Below are 12474 nucleotides of genomic sequence, written 5' to 3' on the forward strand. Positions count from 1 at the left end.
CTAGTGTCAGCTCCTGCTACAGGGCAGTCAGTAAACACCCAGAGCTATCTAGAGCTAGCTGAAGCACCAGTTTGGGGGCTATAAGAGACCAGAAGACCATCCTGCAACAACCTCAAAGGAATGGAAGAAGACTGCCCATCTGCAGAGAACTCATAAGTAGAATGCTGCAGACCATGGATGCTGGTGCCCATCCTCCACTGGAGGCACAAGTTGCCTTGGTACCTGTTCTGCAGCTGGAATTGAAAGCTCCACTTCCCAAAAATGGGGGAGGAAGAGGCTGTTGCACACCAACTTCAGCTACTGATGAGTAAATTCAGCAGGCTAAAGTATAATCCTAAGAATAGCTAAAGTTTGAACCTGTCCAAGTCAGAAAGAGGCCAGTAGCTGCCATCTTAACTCTGTGCCTGGCATGAGAGGAAGTGGAGCAAACTGAAAATCACAGTGCTGGTAGTGCTGGGGGGACCTGAACCAGCCTCTCTGTGAAATTACTGGTCAAGCCATGGAGGCCACTGATTATCCTACTTTGGCAGTGCAAGCTGCCCCAGGAGCTATTCTGTGGCTGGAATTGGAAGCTCCATTTCCCAAAAAGAGAGGAGGAGATGGTTGACCACTGATGTTGGCTACTGATTAGTAGACTCAGCTTGCTAAGGTATAACCCTAGGAACAGCTAGAGTGTAAATCTGTCCAGGTTGGAAAGAGGCTGGTGGCTGCCTTTTTTACTCTGCCCCCAGCATGAGGGGATGCCCAGCTGACCAAAAATCACAGTGATGATAGGAAATGTTTTCTTTCACCCAGATCAGCCTGCGGCCCTAGCCTAGCCTTCAGTCCAACCTCTGGCAGGGAGGAGGCTGGCAGGCCCTGCACCAGCCTATCCTGGTAATTGCAGTTACCTTTGGCCTGCACAGACTGAATAATCAGAAGTTTACTGGGGCAAATGCAGTCATCTTGGATCCACACTGCATAGACTGCTGCTCAAACCTGCAGCTCCATCGTACCCTAGGCAGGGGAGAAAGGGGAATGAAGTTTCATCAGTCTCTCTGGGCAACCACAGTCTAGGCCTGCCCAACTTGGATTATTCCACACAGCTGTGACCCTGTCCCTAACCCTAACAAAGGAGAAAAGTGGGAAAAGCTTCATTGGTCCCTGGAGAAATGAATGCAGCTTGAGCCTCCATAGCTTACAGCACCAACTACATCCTGGGCTCCTACAGCACAACCAGCAAGGAAGAAAGGGCAGGAAATCCTAAACCAAAGAGAAAAAGTGCAACCAGAATAAATAGTCATGTAACCCAGATGCCAAGACATCAACAAAACATTACAATCCACACCAAGAAACAGGAAAATATGGCCCAGACATGGACCCCTATCTCACACCTTATCCAAAAAATTAACTCAAAATGTATCAAAAACCTAAACGTAAAAGCAAGAACCATAAATCTTCTAGATAAAATTGAAGGAAAATATTTTCAAGATCTGGTAGTAGGTGGTGGATGCTTAAAGGCGATTAAGAGGAGGACTGAGATGGACTACTGATGTTTAATGTACGTAGAAGTTTTAATTAGCTTTACTGTAAAAGTGTGGACATATATAGAGTGCATAACAAATACTAACAGCTAGTTTATAAATGGTGATGTGGCTGAAAATGGTAGTCTAGGTATGCAAATGCCGATTGACAGAATGCTAGAGAATAATGTAGAATGGAATAGCACAGTAAATCAAGAGGTGGATGAGAATTGTGGTTGATGGTACAGAAGCAAGGGTATCCTTTGTGAGCTAGAGGAAATGTACATCATTACTGCAGGGTGGTGGGAAGGTGGAGAAGTATGAGAAAAATACAACCAGAGTGATCTAAGGACTGTGGTTAAGAGTAATAGTATAATATTCTTGTATCTATGAGAAAGATGTACTGTGTTGATAATGGGGCAGTATGGAAAATATGAGCCAAATGTACTCTATGAACATGGTTAACAATCCAATTATATTATCTATAACAAGCGTTCTACCAGTGTGATGTATTGATAGAAGGGTATTATTTGGGAATTCTGCACGTGTATGATTATTTTATAAGTTTACAACTTCTGTCATAAAATACTATTTAAAAAATAATAGGGTGATTTGGGGGAAAAATACACCAAATGTAAGATAAGGACTATAGTTAGTAGTAAGATTTTGACAATATTCTTTTCTAACTTGTAACAAACACCTCACAATAATGCAAAATGTTGGTGGAGGGTTGATGTATGGGACCCCTGTATGATATTATGAATGTTTGCTTTGTAAGTTCACAACTTTCATTATACATTTGTCTATGTATGTTCATATATAAATGATATAAAGATAATATAATAGGGTGGATTGGAGGAAAAATATTTTGGTTAGTAATAATATTTTGACAATGCTCTTTAAACATCTGTTTAAAATGTTTAACAACAAATGCAAGGTATTAGTGGTAGCATGAGTTACAAGTCCTGTATAATGGTATGTTTTGTAAGTTCACAACTATTACTATACACTTATTGTTTACATATGAGTGATATACTTAAATTTTTTTAAAAAGAATTTTAAATGAGCAGAAAACCTGAACAGACATTTGTCCAAAGAAATACAAATGGCTAAAAAACACATGAAGAAATGCTCAACACCACTAATGATTAGGGAAATGCAAATCAAAACTACAATGAAATATCATTTCACACCTACCAGAATGGCCACTATTAAAAAGACAGAGAACTACAAGTATCAAATAGGATGTGAAGAGACAGGAACATTTACTCACTGTTGGTGGGAATGCAGAATGGTATAGCCACTGTGGAGGGCTGTTTGGCAGTTCCTAAAGAAGTTGAACATAGACTTGCCACATGACCCTGCAATAACACTACTGGGTATATACCCAGAAGAACTGAGAGCAGTAACATGAACAGACATCTGCATACTGATTTTCATAGCAGCATTCTTCATGACTGCCAAAAACTGGAAACCCAGATGTCCATCAACCAATGAATGGATAAACAGTGGTGTATTCACATGATGGAATATCATGCAGCTGTAAGAAGAAATGAAGTCATAAAGCATATAACAACATGGATGAATCTGGAGGACATTATGTTGTGCAAAGCAAGCATGACACAAAAAGACAAATATTTTATGATTGCATTACTATGAACCAAATATATTGCATGACATATTGTATGATTCAAAAAAATATTATATGTATCCAGTACATTTAACTGAAAAACATGTTTTATTCAACTGTTTTCTTTTTAGTTTTTAATTGTTTATATTTTCAATTATTAAATGTACAAAATTTTAAAAATTTTAAAATGAAGAGAAACTGTGACTCAAATTTTTTCAAAGTAACTTGTTTGTATCCCAGAACAAAAGTCAAACATATTTAAAGAAGAGAAATCCAGTACCCAATGATATGAAATTCAGAATGTCTTGTATCCAATTAAAAATTACAAATATGCCAAAAACAAAACAAAGAAACGACCAGGAACATATGGTCTATTTAAGAAGAAGAAAAAAATCAATGGACTCTAAATGACACAAATACAATTAGTAGAAAATGACATCTAACATATTATAAATATACTTCCTATGTTCTTGAATAAGCATGTTAAGACATGAAAGATATAAGAATGACTCTAGAAATGAAATGTACTTATATAAAGGCATGTTTATACACCGAGCTCAACATCTCCTTTCTGATCCTCCCCATTTCCACTCTTTCAAACTTGGGCCTTCACACTTCGTTCCTGCCTTTCCCCACCTGATGTTTTCTTTAAATTTCATTCTATTCCAACCTTTTTACCTAACTTTACTCCTCTCCCTTCCCTCAGCTCTCCCTTTTATCTTCACCATGCCCAAAATTACATGGTGGCATCACTGCTGTAGAATAGGACAGGAACAGCCAAAATATCAGGTCCCTTTCTTCCATGTAAGCATCAATTTCTTTCCCCATCTGGCTTCAACTTCCTGCCTCCTTTCATTCTACAAAAAGCCATTTATAGAAAGTCAGCCCTGGGCATCTAACAAAAGACTCTAAGGAACCTTGACTTTTAAGTGTCCAAGGAGAATGACAATGAGATCATATGATCTCTTCCGGGGAATGCTTAAGAGTTCTTGCGCTCACTGCATGGTGCCTTATTTCATTAAACCCCAACACTGGGGAATTCAGGCAGCCACTAACAAAACCTGTCCGCTCCCTCATGTTTTTAGTCTCCATGGTTGAGATATAATTTACATAAACTGAAATGCATGCATAATGTTCCATGTGATAAATTTTGATTCCACATGTCTCCATATAATCACCATCCTAATCATGAGGTATTTTCATACCACATACATTCATGTCCCCTTGTTCTTCCTGTCCCAGGTAGACAGTTCTAATTTTCGCCATACTTTTTGTCCTAGAACTTCATGTACATGGGTCATACAGTACACACATTTTGCCACTGGCTGCTATTCATCACACTAGTGTTATGATCCATCCAAGTTTGGGTCTATCTGTTATTCTTTGTATTTATTACCTTATGTTCTATTCTATGCGTTTATGAGAAAGTCTTTACCAACTTACCTGTTAGTAACTATTTAGATTGTTTGGATATTATAATGTATGATCATTCTCTTAATTTTAGCAATTCAGCATGTGTGAAGTCTCATAATGGGTTTAAGTTTCACATTCATGATAATGAAATTTGGTAACTTTCTCAGCTTAATGGCTATATATATATATAGTCCTGAAGTATCTTTTTACAAAACAAAGATAAAGTCCCCTCAACCCCCAGGCAGCTCTGCAGATGGCAGAGGGGCAGGTCCTGGTGCTTGATGGCTGAGCCTATCTCCTGAACTACATGGCAGTCATCAGGGTCAAGCAGATATTGCTAGGCTGGAAGGTGGTAAATTCAGGTCCCCCATTACAATTTTCTAGATTAATTTTTTTTAAAAAAGATTCATTTTTTTTTTAAAATCCACCCCAGATGTCTCCCTTGTCCATTTTCTTTAGGAGGCACTGGGTACCAAACCCACGATCTCCCATGTGGGAGGTGAGTGCCCAACTGCTTAAGCCACTTCCACCTCCTGCTAGTTGCAGCATCTGCTGGTTGTGGTGTCTGCTTGTCTCTTTTAGGAGGCACCAAGAACTGAAGCCGGGACCTCCAATGTGGGAGGTGGGTGCCCAACTGCTTGAACCACATCTGCTCCCCTCCAGATTACTTTTGCAAATATATTGAAACCCAAGTAATTGGAGTTCCTACTATCAATTTTCGTAAAATTCTCAAACAAGTAGGTCATAGACCTACTTAGTAGCTGTTCATCTCTTTTAAAGAAAGTCCTTTCTTTAATAGGAGTGGGCAGTAGCAGTGGACTTGACCCAGATGGTGCTTTCCCCATTTCCAGTCTTCTCAGCTGCAGGCTGCCTGTGGCACCTGGACATGAGGACTACTGACCAGGGGCCCCCATGTCCTAGGGGGTGATGAAGGAAGGGCAAGCCAGGCCAAGCATGGGGAATAAACAGTCTTTATTGGGACCAGACTGGAAGCCTGAGGGTCTTGAGGACTTCTGAATTTGTCAGTTTCTTTCTCCATGTTCTCAGCCTGTTTCCACAGCCTCGTAAGCTGCTTCTTCTTCCTGTAATGGACCCTAATCGTGACTGGGACCTTCCTTTAAAGCATTCCCTATGGTTACATGCTACACTCTGCAGCTGTTAGAATGTTACAAAATATGCATATGTACAATGTCATCCTATTGTTGTACAAGGGGGTAATTATAAATTAAGGACTGGGAAGACAAGACCAGTGGCTTAGAGGTATTACCCTTGCTGCTTCTCTGTACTCTGAGAAGAAATGGACAAATTATTTTTAAAGGGAAAAGAAAACAAACACCAAAACAAAGATAAAGCAAAATCTTAATACAAAGCTCTGGTCATCAAGAAAATGTGGTATTGGTATTAGGATAATGTATAGATTACTGACTCAGAGAGTCCAGAATAGACCCACAAATATAAAGAAAATTGAGTAAAAGAAAGAAAAAAAAAGCCAAGGAAGTTTCTATAAAATGTGCTGAAATAATCTCTCATAGACAAGAAACAGAATACTACAAAGCAAATAAATCTGTAGCTCTTACACACAGTGTATCTTAAAACAACAAAACAAAAAAAGTATCATAAACTGGGAGTTAGAACTATAAAAACTTTTTTAAAAAAATACTTTTATTTAGAAATTTGTAAACACTCTATGCCCACCATGAAACAACACCCCTTCCTTCCCCATTTCCTGGTAACCTCAAATTTACTTTCTACTACTGTGAAGTTGCTATTTCTCAATATTCCATATAAGTGAAATCATGCAGTATTTGTCCTCATTGCCTTGGTCAATTACACTGTAGAGCTTTATATCTTAAATGGCAGTTACATCTCAAAGCTTTAAAAAATGGTTTGAAATAAAATTGAATTCTCCCACTCTCTGGAAAATCAGCCTTAACAATCCTACATTGACTCCACCATCTCCATCATGCCCTGGGAGGGACAGCCTTGCCTGAGAGGCAGCAAATACTGGTGAACAAAGGCCATTTCCACTTGAGTCAACAGAACACTTGCTGGTTCACAGAAGCCATATTTCTGGACTAATCTCCCTGCTCTCCTTATTTTCCTGCCTGTGCAGCAACGGCTTAAAGGTAAACAGCCAGAGAGGCTACAGGAAGCCACAAAACCCTTTTATTATTTTCTCCGACAATGACCTTAGCATCACAACATACACTGGTCTATAGGACCAGTGTACACTGATCCTGCATAGTCACTGGAGCTTTTGTCCATGTACTTTTAGAAGAGGCACATTCCATCTAGCTTGCTACAGTCTCCACCACTCCCTATTAGGCAGTGCTTCTGTACCAATTAGGGTTTCCCCCGTAGTTTTATATTTTATAACCAGTGGCACTAGCCTAGTTAATTCTGGACATCAGCACACGTGGTTCCTTTGCAGAACATGGTGAAGTGCTTTCCCTCAACAGTGGTGGACATTACATGATAATCCCTGTGACCAATGAAAACAATCTATGTTGTTCTCAGAAGCACTGGAGGTTGTCACAACTACCCCCCTCCTAAGGTGACTTCTGTGCCCACAAAAAGTTCCTGGTACCCGTGCCAAAAATCAGGACCACAAAAACCAGCAGTCTTTCCTAGGAGACGTTGGGCAGTAAAGCAAACAAGGGCAAAACTGGAGAGAAGAGCTATTTTCTGTCATCATACAGCCACCTCTCAGGCACACAAAGTTGGGGTCTCCACAAAAAATTTTTCACTACTTTATACTTGCAGAGCCCAATTTTGTTTTCAAACCAACTTACTCTGTGAATACAACTCTGAAGACTAAAGTTACTTTAAGAATAAGGCCTTTATTATTGCACAAACCAGAGCAATGTGTGGAAGGGAGTTCCTGGACGGTGACTTTGAAGCTGGAAAAATTGCAAACACAATGTTAAAACAAAAGTGTTCATAAAATAGGTAGAACTCAGAGTCCTCTGACCCTAAATCATCAGAGAAAAGGGACTGAGAATTCCTTAAGAGCTCAGGCTACTCATGATTTCCTCCAGGAAATTGGAGAGTACAAAGAGGTCTGCTTTCCTGAGCATGATGGATGCTCATCATGTGGACCTACCAGGTGGTAGAGGTAAAATGGTTATGCCAAAGAAAATGGCCATGACAGAAATCTCACAAGGGCCCTGGGCAGGTTAGAAGATTACAAAGCAGCTCCTTCACGCTTTCCACATACCTGGAACCTGGGAAACTTCCCCACTGTGGTATGGATTTATGAGGTTCAATTCAGGTAGATAGTCCTTCACAAAGGGTCTCCTCCCAGTGTAGTTATACTGAAAAGAAATAACATATTCCTGCATATTTAAGAACTTTTTCCAGTATGAACTCTCCGGTGTTGAATGAGGTAAGATTTACGACTAAAGGATTTACCACACTCACGACATTCATAAGGTCTTTCTCCAGTGTGAACTCTACGGTGTTGAATGAGGCCAGAGCTTTGGCTGAAGGATTTTCCACATTCACTGCACTCATAAGGCCTTTCCCCAGTGTGAACTCTCCAGTGTTGAATGAGGTTAGAGCTTTGGCTAAAGGATTTCCCACATTCACTACATTCATAAGGCTTTGCTCCAGTGTGAACTCTCTGGTGTTGATTGAGTTCATATTTGCGGGCAAAGGATTTCCCACACTCGCTGCACTCAAAAGGCCTTTCTCCTGTATGAACTTTCCTGTGGTGAATGAGGCTAGAGCTTTGGCGAAAGGATTTCCCACATTCGCTGCACTCATAAGGCCTTGCTCCAGTATGAATTCTCAGGTGTTGAATAAACCTGGAATTGTAGGTAAAGAATTGTCCACATATTTTGCATTCAAAAGGCTTTTCTCCAGTGTGGGCTCTCTCATGCTGAACAAATGAGGATTCATAGCTGAAGATGTTCTTGCATTCTTCATAGCTGTAATGACTTTTTTCACTATGAAAGGCCACAGCACACTCGGTGCCTCTGTTTTTTTTTTCTCCAGTGTGAGTGGCATGTTGCTGAAGAAGCCCCAAGCAGGCCAGAAAGTCTTTCCCAATGTCACTGTAGGCAAAGGGTTTCTCTGATACATGCAACTTGCAGCTGTTCACCAACATGGCCCTGCCCACTTTGTTCCTGAAGGGTTTCTCTCCAATGTGCTGCTTCTGATGATGCTGAACGTTTCCAGTGAAACAGAACTGCCTCCCACATGCCCCACACACACACCATTTCTGCCCGGAATATGCTCCCTCATGCTCAGCCGACTTCAAATCCGAGCCACACATGTCACAGGGGTAGGCCTTCTGTGGAGACTGATCTGTCCCGGGAGTCCTGACCTGTAATACTCCTAGAGAAACCCTCTTTTCAGAAGGTGTCTCCTCTTCCTCTACACCACGCCAACAATCTGAAAGCAAAGAAATGGTGAAGGACATGTAGACTTTATCAGGAAGAGACAAATCCATCACAAAGGTCTGTCTGACACATCAGGAAATTATGCCATGGGACTATTTTCAGGGGCCAGGGAGTTGAGGTCAGACTGAGGAGCAGATGCTATGCATTACTGGGCCCTATGGTTATGAAATGGGGAAGGTCTCACCAGGCACAGAACACAAGGATAGGGTATGTCCCAGGGGTGAAAGGCAGAGTCTACAACTCATTTATCTGCCAATTTTCAGCAGGATTTTGCCTGTTGGTGACACATGATACAGTGAAGAAGTATATATATATGTCGGGCCCAGGAAAATCCAACTATACAGAGTAGCTGGTGTTCCAAGACTATTGGAGGCTATGTGCGTACCTCACAACTCACAATGTTGAAGAGCAATGTAGAGGGAGCAGTGGAGATATAGATGAGATGTGGAATCCAGAGCCATGGGATTTAGCCCTGGGTTAGGAGTCAAAGTTGAATACAAAAGTAGTAAAAATAACAAGCTAACGAAGTGTCAAGAATAGGGAAGGAAAGGTAGAAATGAGGTGTGGCCAACGGAAATGGCACTAAAACAGGGCAGTTGCCTGTTATGATCTGAACACAGACTTGATGCCATGCCCTCTGCAAGTTACCAATCACCGGGATCAGGCCCCTTCTGAGCCCATCTTGCCATGGTTGGTATCCTATCCATCCTGTGAATAATCAGGGCTCTCCCCAGTCATGTGCAGTAGAGCTACTACATGGGACTTGGATGATATAAGTCTTAAGAGAAAAGAAGGTGAGTAACCAGCACTGGCCTAAAGCACTCAACAGAGCACAGGAAAGCTATCTAAATATACAAAAAGAACCTTGGAGGAAGGTCTTGCAGGAACAGCCCATTGGATATGTTAGTGACCATGTCAATGCCTAAAATTTCTGGCATAGTCAGGTATAAATAAATGGCAGGTAGAAGAAGGTTAACAACCTGGGGCACAGAGTTGCCATGTAAACAGTCAAATGGCCAGGGAGAAGGTAATCATGACCAAATCCATTAGGCTGACTGCAAAAGAAATGTCCCTGAATCCTTCTTTCAAGGCTTCAGGACAGCAGATGTTGTTGCTGCAATGGGGGAAGAAAAAAGAGCAGTACACTCTGCCCAACCTTGGCAATCACAGCCTCTAATCAGGGAACTGGAGAAGGAAGCAATGCCCATGGTCCTGATGTGAGGAAAAGTTAGCTGTGCCTGGAGAAAAGGAGAAAGGCAAAGTCTATCCCAGGGTACTGGAGTATGTATGAGGGCCTTACCTAGCGAGGTCACAAGCGCAAAGTTCTCCAGCATCACATCATGGTACAGGTGTTTCTGAGCCTCATCAAGGAGACCCCATTCCTCCCAGGAGAAGTACACAGCCACATCCGCAAAGGTCACACTGCCCTGCCATAATGGGTAGTGATGAAATCATAAATAGCCTCTCTCCCAAAGATCCACAATCCACCCCTCCAAACCTAACCCGGGCCCATCCTTCTCCCAAGTGCCCAACTTGGAGGAGATACCAGGCCCTGGTGCCATTAATGCTGCTCTCTCTCATGGTTCTGCTCATCACTGTGTTGATTTTATATTCCCCCTCTGCAGACAGATGGATCCTGATAAGACCTGGGTAAAATTACCTCCCTTTGATCCAAATCTCCCATTACCTCCAGACACCCAACTTTCCAGGTAGTCATTTCAGCCCTGACTCCTGTCCTTGTCTGTTACCACCAGAAAGAAAAAAGACATGCAGTTTTGTGAACATTCCCAGTTTAACCTCACCTCCAAGTTGTTCCACCTATTCTTGATATTACCTTTCATACATCTTTTCCTTGATGTCTTGAAATGGAAACCTTCCCCATGTAAAACTAGCCTGGACTCAGAACTCTGGGCTTAGGGCTTTCCCAAGAGCTGGAAGAAAAGCATGTGAGGAACCCCCAAACTCCAGAAACGCAGAGAATATATGGATGGGAGGGACTGGGTCATCCTTCACTTACCTGTGTAGGTTTCAAAAGGACTTCTGCAGCCACAGGAACCTGAGGGAAGAGGCAGGCCATGAAGCCACGCAACCATGGTAGCTACTCCATGGGTTCAGGCCTACTAATACCTGACTAGTCCCAGAGCAAAGTGACTTCGGGCTATCTAACCTCTGTGCCTTTTGCCACTTATGCGGCCTTGGGAAAATACTAATCTCCTGCCTCAAAATCTTCATCACCGCATACTGTTTGTGCTTCCTCTGAATGGTTTTTAGGGCACTTTTAAAGCCTAAGCCAGACAGTGCCGCTTCTTCAAGCAAAACTCTCCATGGCTTCCAAAGGCCCAAGAATTGGGATACAGCTCCTCAGCCTGTCATTTCAGAAGCACACGACTCCACCTCAAAAATCTATCCCCTGCAGAAACAAGTCGGACCGCAGGTTTCCCTAATGCTCCCGGCTCAGTCGCACCTCCAAGTCTACACACGCCGGGCCTTCTGCCCGTAACCCTCTCCCAGGGGCCGTCAGATACAGGGACCCCACACACAAACGCTTCACTGTCCGACCGCTGGGGACTGGGCTGCAATGACGCGGCTAGATGACCCTGCGTCGGGCTTTAGGATTCGAAAGAGGTGGGGAAAGGGCGGGTGAGAGCCAGGAGGACGCCCCATTTACCTGAGCCGGGGCCGTCAGCTCGGCCGCCGCCATGGGAGCCTGTGGGCGGAGAGGGCGAGCGGCGGGCGGTGAGCAGGGCCGCGGCGCCGCCGACTGCCGGACCTGACTGTGGCAGCAGGGACAACAGCCTTCTCAGCCCGTCACCCTGGTTTTACCCAGGGGCTCCGGGGACTATGATCAACTGAAGAGACCACAGAACAGCCAAAATGACCGCCACGAGAGAGACGGCGGAAGTCCCGCCCTGACGCGAAGGGCCCGAACGGAAATGCCCCAATCCCGGGCCTTCATTGGCTCAGCGCCGCCACTGTGCGGCGCAGAGCATTCTGGGTAGTGTGTTTCCACTCGCTGCGGGCAAGTTGTGGCCACCCCGCCGGCCCAGACCTCTCAAAAGCCGAGAGGCGACTGGAAGGATTTAGGGAATAGGCGGTTTCTGCTGTTTTGGGCGGGGGTGGATAGGGTGGGGATGATTGTTTCTCTCCTTAAACGGTCGACAAGCAGCTTTCTGGGGAGCGTTGTCTCAAAATGATCACGTCAGTGTTTAGGTACATTATTACAGTCTCCATCAAGTTACCCACACCCCCAAATGGCTAAAAATATTATTTCAGATGCTCCCATAGCTACAGAATCAAATGGGCATATCGTTCCATGCGGTCGTTCAGACACAAGGATTATGTGCCATTATTATTTTGAAAAGACATGGGATCCCTTTTGGGACAGGATGACAGCAGTGTGAAAGAAGAACTTCCCAGGTTTTCTGCCTTATCGCTTCTTTTTGGGCCTGCAGAAGGGCAGCAAGTAGTATTTATAAGGTACCTTTTAGCTCTTCAAATGCATGTAGTCAGGAACAGTAGACTCAGT

At 43.1% G+C, this 12474-nt stretch overlaps 1 protein-coding gene across 3 annotated transcripts; it reads right to left on the minus strand.

Moving 5' to 3' along the window:
- Positions 1–3314: 3314 nt before the first annotated feature.
- LOC101418495 (zinc finger protein 211-like) lies at positions 3315–11859 on the minus strand. Of its 3 annotated transcripts, XR_011646440.1 has the most exons (5): positions 11617–11859; positions 10966–11004; positions 10249–10375; positions 7763–8940; positions 3315–5627 (listed from the first exon to the last, which is right to left on the minus strand). XR_011646440.1 is itself a non-coding variant. In XM_004465685.4 (4 exons), exons 1-4 carry the CDS (start codon positions 11647–11649, stop codon positions 7889–7891), a joined length of 1251 nt encoding a protein of 416 aa, XP_004465742.1. In that variant the 5' UTR covers positions 11650–11859; the 3' UTR covers positions 7366–7888. The 3 variants fall into 3 exon arrangements, 2 of the variants coding, with proteins under 2 accessions (XP_004465742.1, XP_004465743.1); XM_004465685.4 differs by lacking the exon at positions 3315–5627 and having other exon boundaries at positions 7366–8940; XM_004465686.4 differs by lacking the exons at positions 3315–5627; positions 10966–11004 and having other exon boundaries at positions 7366–8940.
- Between the last annotated feature and the right edge of the window lie 615 nt (positions 11860–12474).

This window comes from Dasypus novemcinctus, chromosome 18, assembly GCF_030445035.2.
Source record: "Dasypus novemcinctus isolate mDasNov1 chromosome 18, mDasNov1.1.hap2, whole genome shotgun sequence".
NCBI lineage: Eukaryota > Metazoa > Chordata > Mammalia > Cingulata > Dasypodidae > Dasypus > Dasypus novemcinctus.

Excerpts from the sequence above, each read along its gene's own strand:
- LOC101418495 (XM_004465685.4), bottom strand. The coding sequence starts at position 11,649 with ATGGCGGCGGCCGAGCTGACGGCCCCGGCTCAG. Across the intron at positions 10,376-10,965 it reads TCCTTTTGAAACCTACACAG|GGCAGTGTGACCTTTGCGGA; the intron begins GTAAGTGAAGGA and ends CCATTATGGCAG. Across the intron at positions 8,941-10,248 it reads TGCGCTTGTGACCTCGCTAG|ATTGTTGGCGTGGTGTAGAG; the intron begins GTAAGGCCCTCA and ends CTTTGCTTTCAG.